The sequence below is a fragment of the Antechinus flavipes genome, chromosome 2 (genome assembly GCF_016432865.1).
Source record: "Antechinus flavipes isolate AdamAnt ecotype Samford, QLD, Australia chromosome 2, AdamAnt_v2, whole genome shotgun sequence".
In the NCBI taxonomy this organism is placed as follows: domain Eukaryota; kingdom Metazoa; phylum Chordata; class Mammalia; order Dasyuromorphia; family Dasyuridae; genus Antechinus; species Antechinus flavipes.
The window spans coordinates 112,362,474-112,382,718 of NC_067399.1; the positions used below are offsets into that span (position 1 = coordinate 112,362,474).

Consider the following 20,245-nt stretch of genomic DNA (forward strand, 5'->3'; position numbering starts at 1 on the left):
GCCCCCATCAGATCTGAGCCAACTTGAGCTGTCCCAGCTCCCATTCTAATGATCTGCTCAGGTTTCCCCTCCCACCAAGCAAACTCTAGCCGTCACTGAAACCCAGTGAGGAGCTAACTTGGTACTCCTCCCATGGGCCCCTTTAGCTAAATCTCTCATTATAAAAGAGCCAAGCTGGAGTCCTCTCTTTGCAGAGGTTACAAACATGCCAGCCTTACGTCTGGCATGCCAAGGAGCCTCTGTCCACTGGAACCCTATTTCAGGTACTCTCCTTTCTTTATCCTCACCTATTTCCTTAACTAGACTTTAACCTTATTTCCAATGCCCATAATAAACCTCTTTTATCAATCTAGGTTTTTGGGTCTGTAAATTCCTTTACAGAGGATTCTTGTGCCGCCACTAAACCTCATTTAACTCTCAACCCTTATGCTGAATCCAAAGGAGTTGCAGGAGAGCTCTATTTGACTCCCTGTACCCCAAACCTGCCACTAGACCTCATTTTCTTTTGGGTACCCCAAATCTAGACCTCATCACATTCAATAGGAGCAAAAGTGAAAAGTAGTAGGAGTAATCTAGGAGTAGGAATTGGCAAGGTATAATTGGTGACAAAGCAAGGGAACAAGAGATTTGAGTATGGAAAACACTGTAAAGTTGAATTGATTCACTAAGGGATTGGGAGTAGGAGGGGAAGAAAGTATATGCAGAAGTAAAGGGGATGAAATTGGAAAGTACTGAAAGATGGTCTTCATCAAGTTATGATGAAGACAAAGATTCTGGAGGATTAAGGAGTAAGGCAAAAGTGGAAATGGAAAGAGAAAAGATTAGAATCAGACCATGGTAGTAGAACATAGTTTTGATAAGATCAAGAATATGAGCACCCCTATGTATGAATGAGGAGTAACAGTACTAGATTATGGGAATTGAATAGATTGAGGAACTGGAAAGTTTGGACATTTGAGGGAACCTGGTATAAAAGTAGGAGCTGGAGTACAAGGATATTCTCTGGGTTAGGCATTGAACTCTAAGAAAAAGAGGAAGGATGCCTAGGGATTTGAAAGATAAAGGCTATCAAAATCTCCATTGATTGATAAATTTCAGTGCATGAATTCAAAAGAGAAGTTGTTGAGTGATAATAATAGAGAGGAGAAACTAGAAGTGGCATTGGGGAGGAAGGAATATGCAGATTCCTCCACTTTAACCAGTAAGTTAGGGCATAGGAGAGAAAGTACAGCCAGTATTGGAAATGGTGGTCATAGAGCCATTATCATCCAAATGGAAACAGCTTTCAGAATTTGGAAGAGATAGAAGGAGCAAGAGAGGAAATGGTTGTAAGAAAGTCCTTTTAGGACATTTAACAAATGTTAAAATTTTCTACAGCTATCAGAAGAACACTTCATTATTTGGAACTCCTTCTATCACTAATATTGATTTGATTTCTAATAAAAGCTTTTCTATTAAAGAAAAAAGCTGACTACTGGGGTGGGGGAGGTTATGAGGATGAATGTAGGCTTGTTTTTTATTTTCATCTAGATTGTCTCTGAATGATAATTTGGATTAAAATAACTTGTGGTTTTCTTCATAAATTTAGCCTTTAAAATACACACAGTTAAAATCTCTTAACGATGCAGGATATATAGTGAGATCATATTGTTAATGTGCTATGGTAATGGAATTAGCCACACAGGAAAGTTATCAGATCTAGATTAATGTACACAAAGAAAAACATCAATATGCTTACTCTAGCATTTTTTTTAAATAGCCTTTAAAAATTCTTTTAAAAATTAGAAAAAATTCCCTAATAAAATATACATTGTGGATTGTGGGGTTTTTTTTTCCCCTATTGGTATTAGGTCAATTTTTTTTTTTTTGAAAGGGACAGTAGATGTCATGGTATTCTTTTAAAAAAAGTTTTATAAATATATGAATAATAACATAACATATTGAGACTTGAGATCTTAGCTTCATATGTAAAATGTGAATGAGAGCCAACCTGAAAGAGAAGAAAATAGGATTTCTGATACAGAATGACAGTGTGATGCTTTCTGATCCTTTCTGCCTGCACTCTCTATTCTCATTTAATATTAAGGTGATCAAGGCAACTCTGTAAGATTTTAAATTGCAGAGACCTTGCCTATTGCTACATTGTTAGCATTTCTTCACCTGAAGTTTCTATCTACAGGAAATCATAGGACCAACAGAGCTTTATTCCCTAAATTCCCTAACTTGAAGATTAGGTATTAGCTGATTTCTAAAGATTCCTTCCACTTGGAAGGTTGTATTCTATATTTTATTTTCTCAGTATTTATTATTTGGTACTAGAATCAAGTTTGTGAAAACTTACATTAACATGTATTACTGGAATTATTGCTTCTGACTAATGATCCCCTAGATATCTAGAAGAAGGAGTGTCACTTTAAAGTTCTGTACATCATTATTTAGAATGATTGATGGGAGCACACTGGTGTTAATCCCTAAAATGGCTAATAAATTTTAATCTATTTCTTGACCATAGACTATACACTTTTGTATTATCCTTGATGGTTATCTTGCAAATGAACAGATAATGATATTGTAGTAATGGGTTAGCACACACCCATCCTGATCACCAGAGAAAATAGTTCAGTATATATGCCAGTTCGATAATCAATTAGGAGTGACCTCTTTTTGCTTGATGGAATTAAAATTTTAGAAATTGGCTAATACTTTGGCAGAATATGTAACACTAAACACAAGTTAAATTGATATCTTTTCAAAAATAAATTGATATTATACATATGTCTATGTAATATATAGCATATCTTGTTGAAAGCACTTTGTATTTCTTGGTGGTTGAGAAAAGATCCATAGATTTGGCAAAAAAAAAAAAAAAAAAAAAAAAAAAAAATCATTGGTAAGCTAGGTGGCTCAGTGGCCTGGATCCTGGCCCTGGAATCAACAAGACTAGAATTCAAATTTAGTCTCAGACATTTTAGTTGCTGTGTAAACTTGGCATGTCACTTAAACTCAGTTTGACTTGATTTTCTCTACTGTGAAATGAGAATAATAACAGCAATTATCTCCCAAAATGAGTACCAAATGAAGTAATATTTAAGTAGTTAATATAGTGTCTAGCATTTAATAGGTCCTATATAAATGCTTATTCCTTTCCTTACAGGAAAGTGGTTTGGAATAGGAAGGATGGAAACCATATTTTATGTTTCTTTAGTGATATGTCAAAATTTACTATAGTTATTTGCAGCATGGCTAAGTTTTTTTTTTATTTTTTTAAATAAATTTTTATTCATTGCACTTTGGCACAATGACTTACTAGACTCAATGAAATGAACTTGTCTTCTTAAAACTGAGGACTCAGTCCATAATGGAACTATAATGTGTCATATAGTCTAAAACAACAACAACAACAACAACAAAAAAAAAAAAAAAAAAAAAAAAAAACATGAAAAAGGGAGAGGTAGTAATTTGTAGGTGACAAATTTCATTCATATAAGTTTTGGGTAATGCTATTACTTCTTAAGTCACTTGCAGTCACTGCATGATAATCTCAACAAACACTTTGCTAGAAATGAGTAATGAACAGAGATAAAGCTTGTAAAGAGCCGATGAATGAAAATGCTTCCTCCTCCAACACTCTCCTCCAGCCCTTATACATTTCAATATTCTATGAATTGTGCTTTGGAAAATACACTAGTCAATTTCCATTTTTCTTTTCTATGGAAACTAAATTTATTTTTATAAATCAAATGCAAACACTTTTACATGAGAATATAATTATTTTAGATTGAAGGAACAATAACATTGTCAGTACTGTAAAATATCTGTAGAAAATTCCAGTTATGTGCTTTCACTCTCAGTTTACTTTCATCTTGTACTTTTAGATTTCCTAAGCTTGTTTTACTATAAATTTACCAACAATAAGGTAAGGAAATATTAATGTACAGTGATGGTTGGAGTGAGTTGATATAGAAGTACCGCAAGCAGACAAACTGGGACGTTGGGAATTGGCCCTTGTTTCTGAGTTCCTCCACTGATCTGAATATTTGGACATTGACCTTTTAAAAGGCTATGATTGGAAAAGCAAATGATATTACAATATCAGGAGCAATGTATTAGGCCAAAATGGGGGGAATTAACTAGATCACTGTGGTAATGGCTAAGACTTGAAATGATTATCTTTTCTTTTATAACTAGGTTTTAGGTTTTGATCATATTTACAAATTAGGTACTTCTACTCTATAGATATAAGTCATATCTACATAGTAGTTGCTGCCTAGATTTGGATGGAGCTATAGGCAAACAATTCACATGGTAATTGTTCCAATATATTTCATTTTAATTTCTTTGTTTCTCTGGTCACAAATGAAAAAAAAAGTATAGTCAAATCATATTTTTATATTATACTATATTATACCATACTCCTGTGATTGAAATTTAGCAGAAAAGATGGGGGATAGAAACATAAGAAACCCCATGGGACTATTTTTCCAACTTCCATTGCATTAGTGGATTAGATTTCCAGAAGCTGGTTAACTGCTTCTCCACCAAAGATTCTAAAGGTAATCCTAAGGAGTTTCTAGCATTGTTGTTCATGAGCCCGCCTTCAGGGTGTTTTCCACAGATTTACTGAAATGGCATAGTAAAAACAGCTGGTACAAAAAAATGCCCTAACAAAAAAACCACAATGGTAATGTGGGTAATGTGGGCACAAATAAAATATAATGACATTAAAGCAGACATGCGGAGAAAATATTTGGCAGAGGGATAAATTCACTGCTCCTGTTTACTTTTTTTTTCCCCCTTTGTGGGGTTCTCATGAAGTTTTCTTTTGATGTAATTTTTTCTCCTACACAATGAGATAACCCTTGTAGAATCCTGAAGCTGATTTTCCTTCATAAGTCAAGTTTGTCCTTGGTGTTTCTAGTAGCTCCTAATTCAAATGCCATCAGCCACTGTTGCTGAAGGGACACTATTACCAATGATGATGAGAAGACCAAATTGTGCTTTTGAAATTCATCTGTCCTCTGGTCTTTAGGGTCAGGGAGAAAGAGCAAGAACTTAATTTTTCTTTCTCCTCCCAGGCCAATTCATTTGACAATAGAAAGCTTCTATTGGAATTCTTTATTTTGGAATGGTTTACTTTACTCTTAATATAGATCCAGAAGTGTGTCTATTCTTTCAAACAATCTCAATTCATTTCCATCAGATTTTGTCTAGAGATCCAAGTACTTTACTTTTCCCAAACAGAATAAAGACTTGTTCACACCTAATTTTCAGTTCTGATTGATTCAATAGAGGTATCTGGGATTTGTTCATATTAAGTTTAGACTTTTGATTGGTTATTTCAATAAAAAATCTGGGTCTTTTGTAATTACATTAATTGGGACAAGGAGCATGTGAAAGACCTTCCCCTAACACATTCATATAGAACCTATCTCTTGGTCTTTAGCTAGTTTTCTGAGACTCATATAGAGAATTTGGTATTTCCCCCAAAGGCCCTCTGTTGTTAGGTAGAGCATATAAGGGAGGAAATAAGGGAGCCTCAATCTGGGGTTTGGGATTAATGTTGAGGAGTAAAAGGCTATTGACCAGTAATACTTGCTAGGAGGTTAAAAATTAGTAACTGAAGACCACAGTGGGACCACAGGGAAGGCCTGATTCTGGCCAACAGCATATTCTGGCTTAATGTTGGAAAGAAATGAACTATTTTTGGTCATCTAATAGTTAACAAAAAGAGATTTGCTTAACCATAGCATTGGATGGAAAATAAGGTAATTTCAGCCCTAAACTTGGCATCTTCTCCATATGGAAAAGTATTTGGTCAGGATGTGGCAACTACTTCAGTCTTAGGACATTCTCTAAGCTTAATGAATCCAATCCTATGTAGTGGGCCTTTTTATGTCCTTAAAGTCTTTTTAGATCTTTCTGAGGCTACCAGGCAATTTCATCAACCTAAGAGAAGATCAATTTACAGGGAGAGCTTTGTCACCTTTTTAAAGGGGAAAACTTGCTAATCCATGTTACTGGAAGAAGGGGTATCATACACTGTTTCTATTATAGGCTACCAGTAAGACCCAACAGGAAAGCAATTCAAATTTTGAGTATTTTTGACTGAAGAAGGAAGAAAACATTGGTTAGGTAGGGACAATTGGAAGATTCAACAAATAAACAAGCATTAATCAATTCAATTCAATAAGCATTTATTAAATATGTGTTATTTCCAGGCACTATTCTAGGCATTGTGGATATAAAGACAAAAAATTAAAGTCTCTGTCTTCGAGAAGTTTGCATTTTATGGTAATGATATATATTTATGTTAGTAGATACAAAGTACCTGAGGAGAGGGAGAAGGCACTAGTAACTGGAGGAAGGGGAACAGGAAGGGCTTTATGTAGGAGATGATACCTGAAACAAGCTTTGAGGTAGAGAAAGGATTCAAAGTTCCCATGAGAAGAGAGACTGCATTCTAGGCATGGGACTAAGTCTTTGCAAAGGCCCTGGGAGAGATCAATGTGAATATGTGGGTAAGCAATAGCAAGAAGGCTCCTTTAGATAAACTGAAAAGTTCAAGAAGGATAGTAATGAATATTTAATAAACGAGGGAAAGTGGTTTGAAGTCAGATTGTTAAGGGTTTTAAATACTCAACAAAGTAGTTTGTGATACTAGAAGTAAAAAGGAAGCACTGGAGCTTACTGAGTAAGGAAATGATATAATTAAACACAATTTTTCAGAAACACACTTTGGCAGTCATATAGATGACCAGGAGAGAATTGTGGTGCCTTCCCTTGAATATTAGCTCCAATTTATACTCATTTGTACATTGTTTAGAGAAGGCTAAGGTAGAACATTGATCAGAGCTCTAGGCTTGGAGTCAGGAAGATTTGAGTTCAAATTTGATCTCACACATTCACTAGCTGGGTGACCCTAGACAAGTTATTCATACCCTGTTTACTGTGGATTTAGCACAGTGCCTAACATATAATAGGTGCTTCAAGTTTATAAATAATTTTGTATTCCCTATCTCCTATTAGATTTGTGAACTCCTTAAAGGCAGAAATTGTTTTTAATCCTCTTTATATCTTGAGCCCTTGCTTGTTGATTAAAACAATCACCTTTTGAGATGAACAAGTCTGAAAGTAGAAAGTAACAAGTTCAGAGTTTTTCTGAACTGTATGGTATAGGGCAGAAGGGACACAAGATTTGGAGTCAGTGCCCTTAGTTTCTTTCCCTGTGAAATGAGATATTTAGACTATATGATCTAAGATTTCTTCCAAATCTACATTTATAATATCAATGAATAGGGATTTCACTGATTACGAAATCAGTGAAAGGGAGGACAGAGTGGATAAGGAAAATAACAGAAAAGGGAAAGAACAGTTCTGAGACTATGTTACTTGAGCAAGTTATATAATAACCTCTTTGAGTCTATTTCCTTATTTTTATAATATAGAGGTTGAGCTAGATGACCTCAGAGATCTGAATTCTGAAATTTATGACTCTAGGAACTGTTGAAGATCAATGAGGTAGAAATGTAAAGATAGAATGCCTAAAAAGAGGTATAATTAAAAAGACAGCTTGAAGTGGCAAACAGGATTAAGTTTAAGCTGACCAGGAAGCTGAGCCAAGGAAGACCTGGAAGGGCAGGAAGAATGTTAGCCTGTGGCCACACAGCTTCTAAACATCTAGAAAAGTTCTTTAAATCAAAGACCTTGGCAGTGTCAAACATTCAGCATAAAAAACAACAACAAAAAGATTTTATTTTTCTCAATTATAGGTAAGCAATATATTTCATTTTTATTAAAAAAAATTTTGAGCTTCAAATTCTTTCTAGCCCCTTTCTACCCTTCAAGAAAGCAATTTGATATAGATTTTACAAAATATATTTCCATATTAGCCACACTGCAAAAAAAAAAAAAAAAAAAAAAAAAAAAAAAAAAAGAAAAGAAAGAAAGATACTTTCTCCTCCAAAGAAATATGAAATAGGGGGGAAAAGTATGCTTCAATAATTCGGGATTCAGATTCTATCAGTTCTTTCCCTGGGGTGGATCACATCATAAATTTCAGAATTGTCTTGGATTATTATATTGCTCAAAATAGTTGTCATTCACAATTGATTACTGTACAATATTGCTGTTACTGTGTACAATATTTTCCTAGTTCTGCTCACTTGACTTTACATCAGTTCATGTCTTCCTAGATTTTTCTGACACTGTCCTTTTCGTTATTCTTATAGCACAAAAGAATTCTGTCACAATCATCCTATAACTTGTTCAGCCATTCCCAGTGGATGGGCATCCCTTCAATTTCCAGTTCTTAGCCACCACAAAAAGAGCTGCTATTAATATTTTGGTACTTTTATGTCCTTTCCCCTTTTCTTTGAACTCTTTGAAATACAGAGCCTGTAGTGGGATTGCAAATTGAAACAACACCCTATGACATAAAAAATGGAGAGCAAATAACAAATGTTAGAGGATTCACTTGTGAATCTGTCTGATTTATTATGGAGCTCATTGGTTGCTTGTTCAATTTCCTTTTTTAAAATGGGCTTACTTAAGCATTCTATTTCCCTTTCTATTAATCTGAGTAACATATTTTTGTGAATATTCATCCATTTCAGTTAAATTGTCATATTTATTGACGTATGATTAGGCAAAATTGCTCCTATTACCTTAATTTCATCCTTTTTCCTTTTGATAAATCTGTTTTTCCTTTTTAAAAATCAAATTAAGCAGTGGTTTATTTCATTGTCTTTCCCCCATAAAAGCAGCTTCTAGTTTTATTAGTTTGTTTTCTTACTTTTAATTCTATTAATCTCTTCTTTGATTTTTCAGAAATTCCAATTTGTTTAATTGGGGTTTTAAATTTGTTCCTTGTCTAGGTTTGTTTGTTTTGTTTTTTTTTTTTTTAAACTGCATGTCCAATTCACTAATCTGTTCTTTCTCTATTTTATTGATGGAAGTATTTAGTTTTCCTTAAGTACTGTTGTGGTTACATTCCACTAATTTTGGTATATTGTCTCATTGTCATTTTTAATGACACTTTATAATGAAACTATTGATTATTTCTATGATTTGTTTTTTGATCACTCCTTCTTTAGGATTAGATTTAGTTTCCAGTAAATTTCGATATTTCCATGTGGGTGCCATATACAGCTGAGATAAGGTATATTCCTTTCTGTTTCCATTCAATATTCTCCAGAAGTCTATCAAATCTAACTTAACTAAGATTCTATTCATATCCTTAACTTCTTTCTTGTTTATTTTATGGTAAGAGTTATCTAGTTTTGAGAAGGGAAAGTTGAGGTCCTCTACTAGTATTATTTTTCTTCCCATTTCCTCCTGTAACTTGTTAAACTTCTATAAAAATTTGAATGCTATACTATTCGATGCATACAAGTTTAGTACTGATATTACTTCATTGTCTATGGTATTATTCAGCAAAATGTGGCTTCCCACCTAATCTTTTAAAATTAGATCTATCTTGGCTTTTGCTTTGTCTGAGGCCATGATTTCTACCCCTGCTTTCTTTTCTTTTTTTTTTTTTTAACTTCAGCTATGTATACATTCTGCTCTATCCAAGAAAAGATATTAACATCTGATTTGTCTTTATTATCTAGGGACCACGGGACTTTTTCCATTCTTTTGGATGAATGAAACTTCATTATAATGTGAGCTCCCTTGAGAGCAGGGAGTTTTAATTTCCAGTTATATTCCCGGTGCTTAGTGTTATGCGCATAGTCAGCGCTTAGTAAATGCTTCATTTATTCATTCAAATTCCGGGAAATTGTAGGTAAAAAGAAATATTACATTATAGGCCCAGTTGAACTAACCCAGCCATTCTAGTGCTTTTCAGGACAAGGCCCTACAAAGCTGAGACAGGACATGGGTGGAGTAGGGCTGGGCACTAAAGGCAGGGAAAGAATAACCACCCCTAGGGCTTGGGAAGGAGGGTTGTACTGGAAATGAAAACCGACAAGAAAAGGCGGTGGCAGCTGGCAGAGGTAACTGGAAGCGGCTGTGCAGGAGCCATAGAATCGGTTCCGACACCGTAATGCTCTTTTTAGACTACACCTGGGAGTCCCGCCCACTATCCAATCCTGAAACTGTAATCCATTTAACAGGCAGCTCTTCTCACCAGCCACCTCCTGACTCACTATAAACACTCCTTACTCTCTCCAGTCTAGCGTTCTCCCCCATCCCCCGGCCAATCAAAGGAATGGGCGGGGATGTTCTCCTCCACCGGCATCTGTTTAAAAAAGGGGGGTGGTGGAGAAATTGACACAGAGGAACAGAAAGACATATACACAGAGAAAGATAGACAAAGAGACAGAGAGAAACACACATAGAGAAAAGAACCTTTGGGTGTTTCTCCCGCAAATGTAAAGCACCTCCGGCTCTGTAGGCGGGGCGCCCGTGATTGACATGCAAGTGCTGCCAATGAGCTGGCCCAGACGCTCCGCAGACCTGTCTCGGGAGCGGGCGGGGCTGGCACCAATCTCGGCCAATGGCGGTGGGGCGGGCGGGAGGTTGGGCTGCGGTGGGTAGGGTTAGTGTGAGAGGTGCGGCCGGGGGAGGTAATGATGATGGTGGCGGAGGAGGATGGGGGGGGAGGGGGTGCTGGTGACTGAGCAGCCGCCGCTGCCGCCGCCGCCGCCACAGCAGCAGCAACTCAGGAGGGGGGGCCTGGGGTGGGGGTCGGGGGCCCGACCATTGGGCAAGTCCCTCTAGGGAGAGAGTTGGGGGCTGAAGGGCGTCCTCCCGCCCGTCCGGGGCGGCGTGGGGCTGCGAGACCCGGGGGCCGCCCGTTAGCGCTGGCTCGGCTTCGCCTGTTCCATGTGGCTCCGGCGGCGGGGATGGAGGACGCGGTGGCGGCTGCAACGGCGGCAGCAGCAGCAGCGGCGGCAGCAGCAGCAACAGCAGCAGCGGCGGCGAGCGAGGAGCGGCACTGAGGAGGGAGCGGGGCCCGAGCCGGAGCTGGAGCCGGAGCCGGCAGCGCAAGCGCGGCGGGACCTGAGGTGTGAGGAGGGGCGGGACGTGCCCCTCGGGGTGACAGGGACCGCGGGCGGGCCCGGGGCCCGAGGCGCCCGAATGCTCGGAGCTGCCCAGCCCGGCCCGCTCCCTTTTCTGCCGCCGCCCCCGGCCCTCTCTGCTGCTGTAGGGAAGGGGAGAATCAGCTCCCCTCGGATACGCCGTAACGCCGCAGCTGGGGGCGAGAGCCCGAGGTGGGCGCCGGGCCTGGGACCCTGCCCGTCTCTGCCTCCTCCCTGCCTCGCCCCTCCCTTAATTGCGTCTTAGCCTGTATTCTGGTAGTGAGTCAATGACACGATTAATTTTTGGCAGAAAGACACAAAGAGTTCATTTTAAACACCCCCACCCCTTTTTAATGGGGGGAGGGCGGGGAGGGGAGGTCTGCCGAGGCCGGAACTCGAAGCGGCCTCTCTTGGGCTCCCCGGCTTGGGCTTGCCCTTCTGGTGCTTGGCCGAGGATTGCTCCTCTCAGGGTTGGGGCTGGCTCAGAGGTGTCTCTCAATTACCCTCACTCATATGACCGTATTCCTGGCTTCTATCATTGATATCTTTGGCTTTCAGCTAGGGCATATTTACAAGACTAGGACGATGTCAGTTGCAACATCTAATATTGAATACCTCTTCTCCCGTCCACCTTACTCTATTTTCATTATTTGTTTTGTCTTTGTTTTGCTTTCCAGTCCTACAGATTACACATTGTAGAGCCCATGAGGAGGAATGATGATGTCTGGATGAGGGAACCTCCTCTCACTCATATTGTCATGTGTATCATGTTGCTGGCCGTGCAGCATTCATCCAAGGTGGGATTTACCCTGTGAAACAGGGAGAAGAAGCATGGACCCTAAACATCGTTTCAAGTTATAATTCACATTTCAAAATATAGACTTAGAAAACAGAACTTCCTAGCTTTGGATACTGTGCTCTGTTAAAGCTGCTGCATTGCTCCCTTAGAGGTGTTATTGTACACTGACTATCATCATGGCTTCAGTTTGGAAGAGACTGCAGCGCGTTGGAAAGCATGCCTCAAAGTTCCAGTTTGTGGCCTCCTACCAGGAACTTATGGTTGAGTGCACTAAGAAGTGGTATGTAGTGCTTGATGGCTGGATGCTACAGCCGAACAGTTCATGTAACACTTTTACCTTTTTTGTGTCTAAGCAGTTGGGTGGGGTGCTAGTAACTTCAGGAGAGTGTACTGTTGCTGTCCCTGTGGGTTTTAATTATTGTGTTTCATTATGCTTGTAAGGTTTTTACTGTGACATCATTTTGTAGGCTTGGCAGATTTGGACCTTAAGATTTTTAGCAAGAGTAGCAAGGAAATGTAGAATTTCTGTGAGATGATAATACATTTTTTTGGTTAAGGATAAAATAATTTTCCTTAAAGATAAGGTATTCTTCAGTATGTAAATAGAAGAATATTGGAATTTACAACCTTAGAAATGAATTTGTTATTTGCTTAGGCAACTGTATCATGTTTTAATTGCCCAATGGGATACATTTCTTGGCCAGACTAGAGGAAGCAATTAGCTGTTCTAGTCCCTAATTTGCATTTTTCTACTTCAGCAAAGTAAACTTCAGGGCTTACATCTTATTACACAGGAATACTAAATACATGAGAAAAAAGTTCACTTTAAAACACTGGTCCTTTTGGTTTATTCATTTGTTACTGTGATTAAGTAGCTTTACTTTAAAAGAACTTATAGTTCACTAGGACTCTGATTTTTGTGTACTACTTTTTTAAATAATACATTATGAAACAAAGAAAATAGCTCATGCGCTTTTGATATTTAATATTTGTAATGCTTAATATTTGACACTTTTATAAAATATTTCTTGCATTATAAGCACAATTAATTAAGCTGCCTTCAATCTATTACCATACTTCTCCTTTTGAAGATTTTGTATTTAATATTTAAGACAATATTATACAATGGATTACACAAAGATAGAGGAAGATAACATTTTTAGATAGTGGGTTAATGTTATAACATTTTAGTATAGTTACTATTCAGTAGTTATATTCAGTTACTAAATGTGTCATAATTCAGTTCAGCACTTGGAAACATATTGAAAACAGATATCTTTAAAATATTTACATTTTGTAAGTGGAATTCCAGCAAAAATATAAAGTGATTTTTCTTGAGTCCCTGAATCTTTTTTTTCTTGTTGCTGTTGCCAGTTTGCAAATAGCCTTGGGACAATTTTCTTGAATGGTATATAAACTCATGAAGTTAGTTGCCAAGACCAGAGCCATCATGTTTGAGAATTTTTGGAACTATCTTTACATTTTTCATTTAGTAAATTGGAGCTCTACGGGAGAATCAGGCCACATGACCCATAGTTTTTGAGTTCAGCCTATCACATATAGGACTAAAGCATCAAAATTGTGGTATATATACGATCATGAGAAGCTTAAATGTCACTTACCAAAATATGTTTTAAAAGCTTCTGGTTTAGTGTTGAATTAGAAAAATAGGACAGTTTTTAATCCATTTAAAAAAATAAAAGGTGTTTGTATTTGATTTTCTTTTTCTTCTTTTTCTTCTTTTTTTTGGAGGGGAGGGGTGGTTAGAGAAGGGACCAAACTGCATAAGAATAACCAAATACTTTTCTTTATTTAAAACAACAACAACAACAACAACAACAAAAAACAAAACAAAAAAAAAAAACTTGCTTTCTTATGTGTTGATATTTTCAAGTGAAACCTTAGTTGTAGAATAAGGGGAAAGGTAGTAGTTATGCATGTATGAAATCCTTCATATTATATTTTCAATATGTGTGACAGATTTTTTTAAGAAATGAATTGATAGTCTTTTGAAGACATTTCTAGTTTTATTTGTTGTATCTAGTATAATCTTTGGGAGAGTTAGCATAGTAGAATCTTGATCACATTTTCAAAGGATCATGGGATTTATAGCTGAAAAGAATCTTAAAAGTTATCTGATGTAGCTCTCTTATATTACATATAAGGAAATTGAGGTCCAGAAAGATCAAGTAATTGTCAGTCACTTTGCCTTCAAATTGTTTTGATTGTATACGTATATATTTATGTAACATGATTGCTTTAAGTAGAAGAGTACTAAGTGAGAAATTCAAAATTTAGTTTGATCAAATCCTTTTATGTAGCTCCCTTAGGGACCATACAAAAATTTGCCTATGCTAGAATTGTACAGTTAGCAAAATTAGGTAAGTGAGTTGTTATTAGCTGGGATGCAGAAGTCTTTTCATTATATAGAACTTTTTGTTATAATGGTATTCTGTCAGTATTCTAGTTGTCACATGTGACTTTCTATCTCATATTCTATAGTGTATGTTTCTTTTCTGTTCTGCATCCAAACACATGGTTTCTTCTTCTCAAAGGAGCTTACAGGAAATAATAAAAAGAGGACCATGACTTTTATTTATTTATTTTTAATAATTTTTATTGATAGAACGCATGCCAGGGTAATTTTTACAGCATTATCCCTTGCATTCATTTCTGTTCCGATTTTACCCCTCCCTCCCTCCACCCCTTCCCCGAGATAGCAAGAGTCCTTTACATGTTGAATGGGTTGCAGTATATCCTAGATACAATACATGTGTGCAGAACCAAACAGTTTTCTTGTTGCACAGGGAGAATTGGATTCAGAAGGTATAAATAACCCGGGAGGAAAAACATAAATGCAAGCAGTTTATATTCATTTCCAGTGTTCTTTCTCTGGGTGTAGCTGCTTCTGTCCATCTTTGATCAATTAAGGCTCTCTTTATCGAAGAGGTCCATTTCCATCAGAATACATCCTCAAACAGTATCATTGTTGAGGTATATAATGATCTCCTGGTTCTGCTCATTTCACTCAGCATCAGTTCATGTAAGTCTTGCCAGTCCTCTCTGTATTCATCCTGCTGGTCATTCCTTACAGAACAATAATATTCCATAAAGGACCATGACTTTATCATAAAAGATCAGGCAACATTCTTTTGGGGAATGTGCGCTATATTTTCTTGGAAGTGAGATGCTTTTAGGGATAATGCCACACAGTTTTAACCCCAGTCTTCAGGATGTGCAGACCTGCTATCTGTATTCTGAAATCAAAGTAATACAACTCCATAAAATATGGGATTCAGGAAAGGTTTAAGTGTTTTACTCACAAGAAGATAGTAGGAAGTCACTGTTTCTTTCCTAAAGGGAAGAGGCATTTCCGTGAGCAAAATGCTGTCATTAACACATTCTTTTTTTTCAGGACAACAGAATTTGAGCCAAGTTAGCTTCATCAAAGAATGTTCAGAGAGTGGATTTATGCTTTTAGAAATTGCTATATTCTCTGAAGAACTCTTTCCTTTTTCACTTTGTAATATGTAGTCTCAACTCATATGTTTTCTTCTGCTGAAGAACAGACTAAGTCTAGTCTTCCAAGGGACAGCTGTCATGTTTCCCCTAAATCTCTTCTCCTGGCTAGACATTGTCAAGTTCCCATGACCAATCCTTCTAAGGTAGGTTCTTCAGTGCTCAGTGTTCTTATCACCAACTTTTAGACCTGCTCCAGCATTTGTTTCTCCGCTTTCTCTAAAACTTATTCCTCAACTCTGATTACTTCTTGATAAAGATAAACTTCTTAACTTTTTTTCTTTTGAAATCAGGTTACTATTTGTAACAGGTGTTTGCCCTGGACAATTCTAGACTTGGTGGCCCAGGATATTTGTCTTCTAAGAGTACAAGACTTCTGCTTAACTATAAAAGAATCAAAGTAAGGTTAATTGCCCATCCCTTTGTAGTAGTTTTTGTTTGTTTGTTTGTTTTAGTTATTACTTGTCTCTTATTCTTGTTACTCTTCAAATGACTATGACTCATGACTATAACCAAAAGAACTAGGTCAGGTTTGGAGAATATGGAGTTTATAGGCTTTGCAATCCTTACTTTCACTACTGTCAAGAGGTAAAACTTTTTTTTATTTAATTGTTGGGCATTGAGGAATTAAGTTAATTTCCTAAAGATGGTGGGGAGTAATAGGTTTTTGAATTTTTCCAGTAAAATCTGTTCCTTTTCTCTTTTTATTATTATTTTAATTTGTAGATGTTTCTGCTTTGTGAGAACCTTCTGTACTAATTAACTTTTCCATAAATGTACAAGTGTTTTAGAGAATCTATGACTAGTTAGATATGGTTAGAATATTAATAATATGAAATACAGCAAATATACTTTAGAAGAAGTTAAAGAAAAAAGTGTTTTCATAGGATTATTTTAAGTATCTGAATGATTTAGAAGTTACTATTTCTGTGCCTGTTTGCTAATTTCTAAAAAGAAAATATATATTACCTTATATAGATCAGGGCTTCTTAAACTTTTTCAACTTGAGACACTTTTTTGCCCAAGAAGTTTTTACATGACCATGGGTATATAGGCATATAAAGTAGCTATATAAATCAAATTTTTTTTTACGATAAAATATAATTTCACAACCCCAACACTGTTATACAATCCCATAGTTTTAAAAAGCTTTGATAAAGATAAAAGCAAAACTTTTCTTTCTTATCTTATAATGATGTCAGAAAGGAAAGAAAATTTCAAAGAATTATACTGTAGACTTTTCCTAAAAAGACACAGTTATTTTACTCCTGAAATTCTTTTATTATTCAGAAATTTGTGTCTAGGGATAGCAAAGACATTTAAGTCACAGTTCCTGACCTTTAAAAACTTATGTATAGTTGGAGAGATAAAAACACATAAAAAGTTAAATAACTGAAGATGTCACCAATAAGTAATAGTTCAAGCTAATGCAAGAATTTTCCCCAAACCTTACATAATTAATTTACTGGAGTGTAAGAGAGGGACTATATCTGTGAGTTCATTGACATAGGGAACTTCTGAATAAAGAAACTCTTACCAGTGCAGGTTAGTGCCTTTTCTGCAATTTATAGCAGTGGTCAGGGAAAGCTCTATTGAAGAAATGGAACTTAGATATATAGCTCAGAAATGACCGAACATTTCGAATGAATGCAAACAGTGTTGGAGATAGGAAGGAGATCATAGAGGTAGGAAATTGATCAATCAATAAATATTTAAATGCCTACTGTGCTCTAGTCCCTGTGCTAGGCACTGAGGATAAAATACAAGAGTGAAGCAATTCTTGTCTCACAGTTAAGGGTGATAAAGTTCATGTGGAGAATAATAAGAAATGAACCTGGAAATTTAAATTGTGCAGTTCTTTTGGCTAAGATTCTTGGCCTTAATTTGTTAGGTCTGGAATCCAATTTTCCCTTTTTTTGATTCTGGTTGGGAACATGGGGAAAGAATTACTTTTTTCTTTCTCCCAAACCTTGATAGAAGAAAACAGTAGCTAGCCTTGGAATCATGGGAGAGGGTAACTACTTATAAACTACAAGAAGGGAGCTTTTTGGCAGCTATCAGATTATCAGTTTTACATTGAAATGATAGCAAGTATCAAGAATCATTATGTGAAAGCATGGATCCATTGTTACTGACTCTTTAGGGACTTGAACTATAAGTAGTGGAGAGCCATTAGAGATATAACACAATCCTAGCAGTGATTTCATAATCATAGTATCATAAATTTAGATCTAAAAAGGGACCTCAGAGGTCATCGTTCATCCCACTCATTTTACAGATAAGGAATTTGAGATCTGAAGAAGTGAAATGATTTGTCACAGTTAGTGTCACATCTAGGATTTGAACCCCTGATAGTGGTTTGGAGGGTGGGATATTTAGAATGCTAAAAGGGAATTATTATAGAAATATACTCAGGAAATAATGGGAACCAGATTTAGGGTGGTAGCAGTGGAAATGGAAAGGAAGAGGTGAACATGAGAAACACAAAGGAGAAATTGATAGAGATTGGTGAAAAAATAAGGTGAGTGAAGAAAGTAGAGAAAGTAGACTTAAAGATTTTGTTGCAAGCTGAGGTGACTATTTTTACTTTTTAGAAAGGGGTTTTTGAGGGTTTTTTTTAAATAAAAAATATATAAGTTGAGAGCTAGAAAAGATTTTAAAGATCTTGGTGTTTCATACACCCACTTAAGGGCCTTATAGTCTTTGACATTGTTGTGAAAAAGATTAAAAATGTGGGCTAGATAACATTACACTAAAAATGATGTCCAAATTGGTTGATGATCAAACACAAAAGAGTCATCATTAATGGGTAAATGTCCCCTAGGATGAACTATCCCCCAGTGAGGTACCTCTGGGATTTGTGTTTGAATCTGTACCATTTAACATTTCATCAATAATTTGGATCAAAGTATAGACATTATGTTCTATCTAAGCTAGATGACAGTGTTAATATCCAAAAAAATACTAATACAGTCTAGATCACTGGCTTGAATCAAATAAAGTAAGATTTAAAGATGATAAAAATGAAATCTTACACTTGGGTTTAAAAAAAATTTATTTCACAAGTATTTTGCAGATGAAGAAATTTAGACTTTGAGAAGAAAGTGGATAGCGCAGAGTTATGTGATGGGTTAGGAGCAGAACTAAGATTGTGATATAAACTGTACAATTTATACTCCCAAGAGAATCTCTCTTATAATATAGCCAACAAATGTTCATTCAGCCTTTGTTCAAGGTCTTCCAGTGAGGGAGAATCTAAACATTTTCATTCCTTTCTTCATTTTCAACAAACATGAATTAAGTACCTACTATATGCCAGGCTCTGTGCCAAGTACTGACTGTACAAAATAAAAAAAAAAAAAAATAGGCTTCTTCCAAGGAACTTCTATTCTTTTGGGGAAGTCGGAACAGATACACTAGTAAAAAAATGTATCAATAATAAATACAAAATAATTTCTGAGTAGGGGACATTGGCATTTAGGGCAAAGACAAGTATTGGATTAGAATTATGTTTTTGTAGTAGGTAGTTTTTGAACAAATCCTTGAAAGGACCTCATGATTCTTTGAAAAGTATTTGCCAGGCATGAAAGAAGTTTTGTACTGAAAAGTACAGATATTGGAAATGGAATGTTGTCTCTAGCGTGTTAATGGCAATTAGTCCAATTTCCTTAGACTATTTAGTGTGTGAAGGAAAGCAACATGCAATAAACTGAGAGGTAGGCTAGAGATAGATGTGCAACTTAGTAAAAGGTTTTAAATGTCAAATAGAGCTGTTTGCATTTTTTATTCTAGTGGCAAGAGGAAGCTACTGAAGCTTCTTGAGCAGGAGTCTGACATGGTCTGGTATGTGCTTTCAGAATATTAATGTGTAAGCTATATGGAAGATAGAGAGTGGAGAGGGGTACACAACTGTATAAAACAAACCAATTAAGACTTTCTTGCAATAATAGGCAAGAAGTCATGATGTCCTAAACTAGGGTGATATAGGCATGTGACTAGAGAGAATGAAAAGATGAGCGGGGCATTGAAGAGAGTTTCAGTTTTTTTAACAGATTAAATGTAGAAGTTGTGGCAAAGTGAAGAGCTAAGAATGATGCCAAAATTGCTAACCTGTTTGGCTAGACATATAGGGATGTTTGGAAGAAGGGAAGATTTTGAGGGTTTTTTTTGGATTTGAGATACATGTGGAACATCCAATTGAAAATGTCCAGTAGGCACTATCTTTGAAAGCAGCCCATTCCTCTTTTAGATAGCTTTTAATTTTTAGGAAAATTTTCTGTATATCAAATCTAAATTTGCTCTTGGCACTTTTTACCCACTGCTGCAGTTTTGAGTTCTGGAGCCAAATAAAATAAATCTAATGCTTCCTCTGGCAGCTCTTCAAATAATTAAAAGACAGCTATCATGCTTCCCCAATTTTTATTAAATGCTTACTATGTTCTAGTCACTATGTTTTTTCAAGATAGACATTGCCAGTTCCTTCAGTTGACCTTAATATGGAATGATCTTTTATCATCTCTGTTATCTACCTGCTTCATCCTCACATTTTTGGTTAATGTACTTCTTAAACTGTGGTGCCCAGTGCTATTCATAGCATTCTAGATATATAGTGTGTAGGGTCTCCCTAGTTCTAGAGTCTATATATCACTTAAGTTTGCACCAGCTTTTTGGGTTGCCATATCAAATTATTGGCTCATATTGAGCTTGCAGTTCACTAAAACCCTCAGTCCTTTTTTCAAGTGAACTGTTATTTAACCATACAGCTTCCATTTAATACTTGTGAAATAGATTTTTTTAAACCCAAGTTTAAGATTTCATTTTTATCATCTTTAAATCGTACTTTATTTGATTCAAGCTAGTGATCTAGACTGTATTAGTATTTTTTTGGATATTAACACTGTCA

General features: G+C 36.4%; 1 protein-coding gene across 15 annotated transcripts in view; it reads left to right on the top strand.

Moving 5' to 3' along the window:
* Positions 1-10,913: 10,913 nt before the first annotated feature.
* The window catches only part of EHBP1 (EH domain binding protein 1), a 394,259-nt gene continuing 384,927 nt past the window's right edge, over positions 10,914-20,245 (top strand). For 12 of the 15 annotated variants that reach the window (XM_051975368.1, XM_051975363.1, XM_051975364.1 and 9 more), the window contains exon 1: positions 11,702-12,103. In XM_051975368.1, the coding sequence (XP_051831328.1) occupies positions 12,000-12,103 (104 nt within the window). In that variant the 5' untranslated portion in view covers positions 11,702-11,999. Of the gene's footprint in view, positions 11,010-11,066; positions 11,217-11,701; positions 12,104-20,245 lie in introns of those variants that run through there. The other 3 variants (XM_051975359.1, XM_051975374.1, XM_051975362.1) reach the window with 3 other exon arrangements.